Here is a 12,213-nt window from a genome sequence, read left to right as displayed (position 1 = left end):
CACTGACCGTTTATTGTCCCTTGGCTGACTCCCGTAGTTAGGATTTTAAAATACTTAGAACCAAATAGCATTACTTTCTTCTGTAGTAAGAACTCTTGCTTTCTTACGAAGCACTTCGTATCTGCTTTCTAAAGTGAATGTAGCAAAGTGTGCAATTACTCTCCCTCTCAGAATCAGGTCTCAGAGAAAAAATGCTGCTTTGGCAGATTGGGGAATCCCCGTAACCTGTTGTGTAGTCTGTATTTATAAGGACACATTGCATTTCTCTGCAGGGTAGCTTGTGTCCCACAGAGAGAACTCCTTCACCAAAATGGCAAGTTCCTATTTTAAAAAAAGAACACCTAAGGTAGGTTGGTTGCACCACACTGTGACTGACGTCTTTCCTGTTTCCTGTTGCCACTGCCATCTGCCAGGTCTTGCTCTATGCTTTACACAAAGAAGCAGGACAGGTCTGCCAGACCTACGTGAATAAGTAGCTGAACTGCCTGGTAGGGAACCCAGAAATGGCTAGAAGGCTGCAGAGGAGAGCAAGGGTGAGGGAACAGAAGGCTAGGAATGGGCAGAAGGATCATGTCCACTGCCTGCAGGAAAGCTGGCAATGGACAGAGGGCCAGGTGGGGAGTGTGGGGGCAACTGATGAATTTATTCTGTTCCCTTCTCAGGTCTCAGTGCTCCTATCTCCTGGGCTGCCAACCCATGCCACCCACAAGCTTTATGTGGGACTCCCCTGGCAATGTCCTCTTTTCCACTCTAAACTTTACACCAGTTTTCTGAATCTTCATTAACATCTTCCAGTGGGAATGCCTATACTTGCAGCATATACAAAGGGAAGCTGAGTGGGAGGGGGGAAACCAACTTGGTACTTTCTCTGTAAGAAGTACAAAGGATACGCCCTTCTCCTTTATTTCCCATCCAAGGTTTTTTTCCTGACCTCACTATACAAATGTACAGATAAACACCTGCTCTCTTAATCAGTTTTATATCAGATACATACCCTATAAATCACCTAGCACTAGCTTGTGTTACAAGGTTTGATAGTACCTTTCAAAGTTGAAGCCAGAAAAAAACCTGCCCCTACTAATTCTTTCCGCTGAAATATTATCACCGCCCCATACAGCTGTGGCTTTTTTATTTTTGTTTCCCTCCACCGAAACACTCAGTGCTACCACTATCAGGCTCACCAAGCAGCCTCCTATGGGGGGTTAGGCCCACCTAACCTGAGGCATTTTGCCAGCAGAGGTTGCCTAACAGGATCTGAACCTCTGAATGAATATTCCAATGCCACTGTCAATACACTTCAGCAGACAGCTTTTGCTCCTCCTGACCTGTCACTCAAGGATCTGAGAATTGCTAGCACCCTTTGCCACTGAGACAACCATCTTGTAGATAGACTCAGTTTCCAGAGATGCCCTGCAATGGTTTAACTGAAGCTAATTTGTAGCTGACATCAGCCTCAATCTCTGAATGTAATATGTGTGTTATAAAGAATGTCATACACTACACATGCCTTAGTTAGAAAAGAAACAGAAATAGGAAATGGAAAGCTCCATTCTGCTGAATAAAAGTTAAGTATTTAAAAATTTTTTTGAGTGATTCAGGGACAAAAACTTTGAAATTCCTGAAAAAAAAAAATGCACGGTAATAATGAATATATGCATCTATATTTAAACTTACCCTTTCCATTTCTTTGAAATCATCATCTAGTTTGGTTCCTTCTGCACCTCCTACTTTTTCACTCACTTTCTGTAATTAAAAAAAGTACAACAGATTCAGCAACAAATGAAAAATTTAGTTACAGCATTTTCTTAGAGAAATGTTGGGTTTTCTTCTGTTAAGTCACTACAACAGTAAGACTTATTATTCTTTCTGAAAAACTCATTTCAAACACACTTTAAGTTAAACAATCAGAAATAATATATTACTGCCTAAGCCTCAGAGACACAATTTTTGACCAAGAATAAAAACCACACCTAAGCACAGAGCACCTAGAAGCTTCCAAGGCCTAACTCAAGAGGCACCCATGCCTGAGAACCTTCCAATACTGACTCAACCCGCAAGCAGACCTTCACCAGTAATAATCAAGAGTTTATAAACAGAGAGAGAGAGAGAGAGAGACAGACAGACAGAGAAAGATTGATTTAAAAAAACCCCTACATTCACACACTCAAGCAGGAGCTGGAGGGTAACATGACTTATACATAAAATACCCAACTGACATATCTAGAGAGAATGAAAGGGATATTTGGTGTCGTGTCTTTAGCAAATATTCTGGGTTTTTTTATAAAATACTCAGTTTGAAAACTAACTGGAAAATTATCCTGTACTACTCTTTCATTTCTCTAATCCAGTGGAACACAATGGACCATGTCTCCCTTTACAGTCAGTAATATTGACAGTAACAGCTTTGAATGATAACTGCTATGAGACACCATTCAAAATGGACATCAGCAATTTCATTGTCAATCACAAAGTCTTTTAGTGGTGTAATTCCATAACTAAGTCAGGTGCATATGATCCTGTGACTGTACTAATCTTTTAGTGAGATTGTATGCTTCATAAGAAATTAATCATACATATGACTTTTTAACTACTGATTTCAGTGAAGTGACTCCAGTAATAAACAAGGAGAAACAAAAGAAAATTTTTTTCCTCTTGGTTTCAATGACTGTGGTAATTCATTTCTATAGATTCTTTTTTAGTATAAAGAAGAAGAATGCCCACAGTCAATCACTCACATAACATTAATAAAATCCAAACATTTGAATAATTTTAAATTCATTCCAGTTCACTACAACAAAGCTGGAAGTGCATCATAGCCAAGCACTTACTAAGGCAGGCTGTAATTATTCTGTGCAATAGGAAATAGCTATCAGCTGTTTGTTTTCTGTCAGCATCCTGCAAATTAGTAGCCCAAATGGTGCGTTAGTGAAACATCAATACTGTGAATGCAGATGAGCTTGTGTGGTCTGTATTACTGAACTTGTGCCTTACCAGGACTAGTGAAGCCCCATGAGAAGTCAAACAAGGTACTGTTAGGAGCCATTCTGCAGTGGACAAGGGACAGATTCAGTGCTCTAAAAGGTACTATTTATTTTCAGTTTCATGAATCAATCTTCTGCAAATGGACATCCTACTACAGATGATACGGCTAAATCTGCACAGCAGCATTCTACAGTAGGCTAATATGCTAGTAGTTAAATATTGAAAATAGATTTTTTATAACTGTAGTTCAACTCTGAGGATACAAAGTACCCAAAGGCAGTTAATCTCCCAGGCCTTTTTGACTGTAGCTTTACATTTCATCACTTTGAGATATTTTCATAGTTGATGAGGATTTGCAAAAAGATAACTTCATTCCCAGAGATGCCCTAAACATCCCAATTCAGATCTATAAACCATAACAATTGCTTCTTCCCTTCATATTCATCATTACTCTAACTGAGGAAAGTACGACAATCTTAAAACTGCAGCCTTATAGTCTGCTGGAGTTGTCACTGCGAAGTCAAAAAGGCAGGTCAACCCTCTCTTCTAAACGTGCTTTCAGTTTTTGGTCACTTTGTCAATACTAGCTCACAATCACCATCATGAGTCACTCACTCAAGGTAACTAACAAAACTATGTGCTAAGCAGAAAATTAATTTGTAAAACTCTGTGTCAAGTACTGTTACAGACAACAGGGGTGAGTCAAAGGAGAGAGATGAGCTGTTAAGTCTTCAGCTCTTCTGGAGCTGGAGAAGATTCTTCCTTCAGGATAGTTACACCACAGACTGCCAACGAACTATCTTCCCTTTCATTATGCAGACAAAAATCTGGTTTGGAAAAGCACTGACAGACTCAGGAAAAGCACAGCTGAACAAAAATCCCACATGAAAATTCAAATACTCTTTGGGTTTGATTTTTTTTTCCTAAAGGCCACAGACACTCATGCAGAGATGAGAACTCAAATCAAGAATTCAAATTTAAGGGAAAAAAAAGTTAAACCCTTAGAAGTTCTTGCCCTTTAGGACAGTAGGGTGTAATCTGCTCAAAGAGGATAGCAAACCTCCTTTGCAAGGCCATAATCTAAAGTGGTCAGGTGGGACCAGTAATCCTGAGAAAGGCAGCCTAAGTACTTGCAACAGAGGCCACATCTATGTCATCATTATATTGACTAAATTTAGAGATATTTTTCAGTCTGTTTATATTCATCCTCCAAATCAACTGTTAAAGCATTATACTAAGGCTACCACTCCATCAGTAGCTAAGATTGTCAGATTTGATTATCACAGGTCATAAAGCTATGCCAGCTTACACGAGCTCAGGATCTGCTCTCGTGCTAACCCTTTCAGAAGCAGTCAAGAACATCACCAGGCTAACAGCTACTGCTAACCAGGAACTGAAAATCTCCTTTGTCAAGTCATTTCAAGGTTTTAACATTCTAGTTCTTGCTTTACAACAGAATAAAAGGCCTTTTAAGGGAGGAGAGAATGTAATTTGTGTGAATCAAAAAATATACAGACTTTTCTACTCTAACAATATCATGTTTTACTATTGGGATCTCCATATTTTATTTGACTGAAAACCAATGTTATGTTCCTTAAAGCAAATTTGAATTTTATAAAGACTCCATTTCCACTCAGGCAGAATACGAATTTAGCATCTGCTGATCAGAATGGTTTCAGCAGAACAACAAAATTGGCGTGATTCCTACAGTTCGGAAATAAAAAAATAAACTTTTTTTTTCCTGGCAGTTAATATTAAAAAGTTTTTTGGTAAATGCTGACAGGAGCTGGAATATAAGCCATAGTGACAGGAATGGGGTTTGGTAGATGGATTTCATGTGAAACAACAAAACTTGCTAGGTCTTAGTTATGAAACCATTTGTTCAATTTTTCATATATTTATGCAATTAAACTTTTTTTTTGGTGTATTGCTGCATCATGGTGCAGCATGTCACAGAGGACAAAATATGCCTGTGCAATCACTATGAATATCCTGAAAATTCCAGTTGTTTTTTATAGAATTCATTGACGATCACTTGTACAATATCTTATACACCAGTCCTCTAAAGATATGACTCCGATGCTGACATCTCTCACCACTCATAAGATGCCAATATAAATCAAACGTGCATTAGATATCTATTCCACGAGAATTATCTGCTTCAGTACTCTGACACTGCATTGTACCAGAGTTCTGAATAATTCACAGGTCAAACAACTGCTACTAGAAAACCTATGAGACTACCCAAACTTGAAAATGCAGTAAGATCAGCATTAAACTATACTAGTAGTCACCTGAGTTTGCAGCTCAATTAATTGCATTAAATACTTGTTTGGCAGCATATATAAATGGCAGCTTTGCTTCTATACAGAAGTGGAAAAATAGCTTTAAATAGATTACCACCACAATACATTGTCTTTCCCTATGACACAAATTGAATGTTGTTTGCAAAGCGGTCATAACCACAGTAAGGCTGAAAAGTAAGTCTCCTTATTGAATGCATTCATAGCTCCAAATACATTTTCACAGTATAACATTTCTTTCTCTAAAAAGAAGGCTGTTGACAGTATAGTCCTATCAAATCGTCACACAGTGGATGGGGTGGTAGAAAGAAAATATTTATTAATACGACAGCTATGGGAAACAGTAATGAATAAAGCTTACAAATTCACAATGTAGAAAAATAACAGTTTCTGTAGTTCATGCTCATTAAATGCAAGTCACCCAGATGATTTCTCATTCCTGATTACTCAGCATCTCTTCCATAGGTTTCTATAGTTCTTCCATGCCATTTTTACCTTTTTGACTTTTGCCTGTCACTGTCAGGAAGCACAGTGACAGAAATATCTTCAGGTTTGTTAAGGATTCTCAAACAGGCTCTAAAATGCTGTGATGCCTTGTGAGCTTTGCAAACACAAAAAAGACTTTCAAAACAAAGTAGTGAGAAATACACATTTTAAAGGGAAGAAGTCTGTATACACATGGTGAAGGTTTCACAGAATCACAGAATATGCTGAGTTGGAAAGGACCCACAAGGATCATCAAGTTCAACCCTTAGCCCTGCACAGGACCATCCACAAGAGTCACACCATGTGCCTGAGAGTATCATTCAAACTCTTCTTGAACTCTGTCAGGTTTGCTGTTATAATCACGTCCCTGGGGAGCCTGTTCCAGTGCCCAAACACCCTCTGGTTGAAGAACGTTCTTCTAGTATCCATTCTAAACCTCCCCTGAACCCATTCCCTCAGGTCCCATCACTGGTTACCACAGAGAAGAGATCAGTGCCTGCCCTTCCTCTTCCCCTCACGAGGAAGTTGTGACTGCAATGAAGTCTCCCCTCAGTCTCCTCTTCTCCAGGCTGAACAGACCAAGTGACCTCAGCTGCTCCTCATACGGCTTCCCCTCAAGGCCCTTCACCATCTTTGTTGCCCTCTGGACACTCTCAAATTGCTTAATATCTTTCTTATACTGCGGTGCCCAAAACTGCACACAATATTCAAGGTGAGGCCACACCAGCGCAGAGCAGAGCGGGACAATCCTGTCCCTCGACTGGCTGGCGATGCTTTGCCTGATGCCCCCCAGGACACGGTTGGCCCTCCTGGCTGCCAGGGCACTAATGACTCACATCCAACTTGCCATCAACCAGGACCCCCAGGTCCCTTTCCATGGCATTGCTTTCTAGCATCTCAGTCCCCAGTTGTAGGAGTGGTTGGATGGACAACACCAGCCACCTGGATGATAAAAGAAGAAGAAGAAAATACTAAAGCAAAAATACTGTGGTCCTGAGCGAGCCAGAGCTAAGATTACTATGTGTGTGAAAAGAACCACAAGATCAAGCTGGAAAGCCGCTTGAAGCATGCCTGTTCTCTGTGGCTGGAAGCAGTCACATGGGGGTGTGTGGTATGTGGGGAGATAAGGGAACATCTTGCTGGCTGGAGAGCTTGGACCCAGGGTCGGTCAAGAGTCTGTGTATAGAAATGGAGTAATACAGTTACAAGAGAGTTCTTCCTGGATAAAGTCTGTCTGAGGATTCATTTGCCGCAAACAGTGCAGAGTGAGGACCTTTTTTTCTATACCCAGTCTGTATGAACATCCAGGATTTCCCCATCCCAGTGAATCCATCACTTTCTTTTGCTGAACTTCATCTGGTTGGTGATTGTCCAGGCCTCTAATTTGTCGAGGTCTCTCTGCAGGGCCTCCCTGCTTTTGAGGGAGTCAACAGCTCCTCCAGTTTTTTTGACATCTGCGAACTTGCTCAGTATCCCTTCCAGTCCTGTGTCCAAGTCATTTATAAAGACGTTGAAGAGCAGACGGGCTATGTTGGAGCCTTGTGGAATCCCTCTAGTGACAGGTCACCAGTCTGATGTCACCCCATTCACTATTACCCTCTGCGCTTGATCCCTGAGCCAACTACTCAATCACTGTGATGTGTTTATTCAGATGTGTGCTGGGCAGTTTGTCCAGAAGGATCCTGTGAGAGACAGTATCGAAAGCTTTACCGAAATCCAAAAAGATTACATCAACTGGCTTCTTTTGATCAACCTTGACGAGGTGGATTACCTTGTCATATAAGGAAATCAGGATGGATATGCAGGACTTCCCTCTCATGAAGCCGTGCTGGCTACGACTGATGTCTGCATTGTCTTTCAGCTGTTTTTCAGTACCTCCCAGAAAAACCTTCTCCAGAACTTTACCAGGCACTGAAGTGAGACTGACAGGCCTGTAGCTTCTAAGGTCCTCCTTTTTGTCCTTCTTGAAAATTGGGACAATGCTCACCAGCTTCCAATCAGCTGGGACCTCTCCAGATTCCCAAGACCACTCAAAAACCATTGAGAGAGGTTTTGCAATGACATCAGCCAGCTCTTTGAGGATTCTGGGATTAATCGCATCAGGCCCCATAGATTTGTAGGGACCCAGCTGGAGGCTTTTCAGAAGGAGAAAACATTTGAAAAAGGAACATTTTTATTAAAAAAGTACAATCTCTAACCAAGACATTTTCTTTTCTGTCACTTCACACACTCAAGTAAGAGAAAGCTGTTACTTGCAGGCTAATTCTTCTGTTTGTCTGATCCTGCACAGTTTGGCATTTATGGTATCAGAATTTGTTACCACAGAAACCGCATGACATCTGCAATTTAAGTTTATGATCATGGCCCTGGTTCTCTGCAGATTATGAAACACACTTCTTGTGGCCAATCACACTGTCTGTAATAACAGTCAGCAACAGAGGAGATTTTCTGATGATTCAGATAAATTAGAACACCTCAGAAGGTAAAAACACCTCAAAAGCATATGTAAACTAGCTCTATTTTAGAGTTCTCCTCCTTGTTCAATTGGCATCAAAATACAGAATAAAAGAAGGACTTTTCCAGATTAGTATGCAGACAGCTTATCTTCAGAAATATTAAGAGGCTGTAGAGAATATCAGTGCTGGTTCACAGAACCTTATCCTGTACTGGAAAGGAAACTAATATCTAATTTCAGCTGAGGCAGAGTAGTATTGCTAAGGGTTTTCCAGAACAGCCATCTAGATGAGGGAAGTCCTAATTTACAAGCCAAATAAGCTAATATCATTAGTTTTGGAAAGCCTCAGGAAACTCAATAAATGTGATAAATCTCACAAGTACCTAAAAGTGTGGGGTTAGCCTCACGTGTACGCTGTACTCACTTGTTAGGGAAACTGAGCAAACCCCACACTTCCACTAAACTTATTTCACAAGGAAAGCTTATCACACTCAGCCTTACATTTAAAATTATTTGATTTTTATTCTATTTTTCTTTTAATTTGTAAACAACTTGTGCAAAATACAGACTGTCAGTAGGACAAAGCATGAGAATACAGAAAGTCACTGCCAGCAGTAAAATGAAAATAGGATCCCAACTTTATATACATTTAAGATATAGTAATGCCCATTTACATTTCATTAGTAAATTCTCTGCTTCAGCTGTACAGCCACAAGAGCAAGTCACCATCATCTGGAGCTCAGCAGCAGAAGATCCTTCCCTTACAGAACTGAGGAGCACAGCGACTCCACTGCTACCACAGGAGCTGTAATGGATCATGAAGACAGTATGAAAGACAAAAGTGAAAGAAAAGGGAGATCTAAGAATCTCCAGGGAACTTAATTTTTTATCTCCTGTTTGCACTAAGACTTTGATTATGCCATTGAACTTTTTATTTCTCCTTAGCAAAATGAAGAAATACACTTGCAAAGCACAGGGGAAAATCCTAACCATTAATTTGCACCTGCTACTGCTTGCCATCAGCAGCATATCTAACCAAAACGTTCATGATGTACTTTAGGTAAGCATCTGCCAGACACGCCTGAGATTATCTTTTCCTTTTCCCTTCTGTCATGCAGTAGATATATTTAATCAGGAAATAATAAACTCCCTCCTCTGATAGCACTGAAATAACTTCCTTCCTTCTAGAAATCTTTGTTTACTGGCCTGTTCCACCACAACACCACACTAGGCACAGGCTGGCTAGCTTTATTCATGCTTAAAAGTTCCCTTTACTCTGCTGTTTGATGCAGAATGTGAACAATAAAGTGCACTATTCAAAGATCAGGAAGTAAACTGAATTTTGGAAACTTAAGCAGGGAAGGCTATGACTGGACTCTAAAAGGCTTGCCTTCTTCTCTCACAAAGCATCTTCTAAATACCCTTTATACATATACAATAGCTTGGCCTTGCAAGTCCTCACAGCTGCTAGTAGTAGGGTCCATAGCCCTGTTTATGAGCTCCAGTAACAGTCTGAAGGCAGGTCAGAAAGCCAGGGAAATTGGCTATAGATGTGACATACATAAGATACAGCAACCCTCCGTGCAAAAGACTAGCCATTGCTAAAGCCTGTCAAGTCATGAATGAAATTCTTTGTAGGATAGGATTTCCAGTAATGCCAGTGGAGCAAAAGCAAAACTTAATATATCTCAGTGGAACTATTTCTCCCCAAGAAGGATACATAAAGATCATGATCCCAACCTCCAGCATTGTCACATGGTAGGAAATACGCACTGTGAACCTGTCTCCTGTTCTTACTCTCCTTATTTAGAAGCTGTCTCTAAGCTTCATTTTATTTTTTTCATTTTCAGCTAAAGCTGTCAAAGGGGAGGACAGAGGGTAGCTGGAACAATCCTTTCTTCGACCAGTCTAATCTAGCCTTTTTCTTTCTGGCTATTAGCAAGGACCATACTGCAGAATTCCCGCAACTCCAGCAATATAGGGGGAGTCATTCACATTCAGCTCTAGTGCACAATATGAAAGTATGCCACAAGCTTCTACACTGACAGAAGTTACTGCAGAGTCCCTGCTGCAATGCCACTGCATTACACTGGAAGCTGTCCTCTGGCAAGTGAAAAAAAGCAGGGTGAGGGCAGTGAAAACACTGCTGAGGAAGTGCTGGTGTAGTACTGCCCTATACTGTATCTCTGTATAGAGAGTCCCTGCCTAGAGGTGCCCACCATGACAGATGAGGTAAGTATTACCCTACAGCTGACAAAAATTTAAAGCAATGTTATGCGTTACAATGACAGAAGTGTGCTGATAGCTGAGACACTGCAATGCATCCATGATAACTAACAGAATTCATTTAAAGCCTTTAAACTTCTTACTGAAGTCTCGCATGTTTACCGTACACACACTGCAGGAGGTTAGTTCTCTGCAAAGTTTCAGTTCAGCCAGAAAGCTGGTCACAACCCCAGCACCTCTGCGGTTTAGAGTGGCCTTGTGAGCTGGCAAAGAGAAGATGGCAGAAGTTCAAAAGCTGCCAGAGAGCGGAGGACAGCCAGAACGCTGTGTGCCTTTTTTAACACTCTCTGTCCCTGCAGGACACCACTATGAGAAAGAGAAGAAATTGGTATTAAAAAGGTGGCTGTGTTAGCTGGAAGACATGCCAATTTCTGCTTTTCTGCAGTACAGAAAAGGAGCAGAGAATCTATTCCTTTACGGTACCTCTACTTCTAACAACAACAGTACCATCGCTTTAGTAGACCTGCGGGCAATCAAATGCCCACAAGTTTTTTTTACTGTTCTGCAAAGGGGTATGGATTCAGACCCACAATCCTTAAAAGTTCACCACACAGCAGTAGTGGGAGCCCTGCCCTACACTGCATCACCACAGAGTAATAGGACATCTGTGCTGTATTTCTCAGAGTGCCAAAAAAATTTGGTAGGTGCCTGTTTCTTCAATGTAAGCATCTCATTCAGCTGGGTAGCCATAAGGTAACTCCGAGAGAGGAGCAAAACTATTAAAAGAACGTTAATAATTTTTTGAGTTTGCCGGTTTCTTGCCTAGGAAGGTGCACAGCCTGGCTTTCTCTTCTGGAACACTAGCAGTTACCAGCTTCTGACCTATCATGGCTATTACCATGAATAAATACTGGGTTTGTATTTGAAAAAGAGAGTGTAAACCATGAAATGACATATTCATTCAAACTTTCATACCCCTCTACTGTCTCCAAAGCAATTTTTATGACGCCTTCAGGGGAAGATGCTTCCTCTGGGTAGACAGAATTGCAGCTTTAAGTTTTGTCTGTGCTTTAAGGTAGGTGAGTTGTGGGTCTTAAAACTATGACAACACCCAGAGCGGAAAAATAGGGAAAGAGAACACAGAAATGTATCCATTCAGCTAGCATCCTAATCTGGAGCCGATATACAGCATGCTTATGGATCATGATCCATCTTATCTCAACTACATACATTAACACATGCGTGTTTCATTCATATAGCTTCTAAATTCAGCAGAAACAATGATCTCTTCCTTCCCTCTGCTTCACTTGGCACATGCATACCTTACTACATAGCAGGCCCAATCTGGTTACAGGTGATAGTCACCAGACTGCTTGCACTCATCTACTCCATTTCAGCACTAAACTGTTTCCTGCTGCAGTGGTTTAAGCTGCCAGCTGGGAGGTTGATTTCACACGCACTCATCGTGAAGAATGTTTAGTCTTGGTTACTGATCCAGCTGACTTACATCCAGCTGCTAAACGTTAACTCTTAAAAACACTAGAGTAACACAGGCAGGCATAGCGGGTAAAGAGTGCTAGGGCACAGTCTACAGCTTGCTAAGATCTCTACAAAATAGAGTCCAAATATCTGATCAGCATTATGCAAGTAATGACAAAACAATATTGATTGGTAAAGCAGACTCTACTACACATGACTCTGTTGGGCAAATCAACTGCTCATTTTTACAGAGCATTAAAGCTTTGGGGGTATTGTGACTTC

At 40.8% G+C, this 12,213-nt stretch overlaps 1 protein-coding gene across 1 annotated transcript in view; it reads right to left on the bottom strand.

The window, feature by feature from the left end:
* SH3GL2 (SH3 domain containing GRB2 like 2, endophilin A1) overlaps positions 1–12,213 on the bottom strand; it is a 96,813-nt gene that overhangs the window by 16,793 nt on the left and 67,807 nt on the right. The window contains exon 2 of the mRNA XM_027634890.1: positions 1,675–1,743. Within this exon, the coding sequence (XP_027490691.1) occupies positions 1,675–1,743 (69 nt within the window). The remainder of the gene's footprint in view (positions 1–1,674; positions 1,744–12,213) is intronic.

The sequence above is a fragment of the Corapipo altera genome, unplaced genomic scaffold (assembly GCF_003945725.1).
Source record: "Corapipo altera isolate COAL_440 unplaced genomic scaffold, ASM394572v1 61411, whole genome shotgun sequence".
Classification (NCBI taxonomy): Eukaryota; Metazoa; Chordata; class Aves; order Passeriformes; family Pipridae; genus Corapipo; species Corapipo altera.
This window is presented reverse-complemented; position numbering and strand designations above follow the sequence as displayed.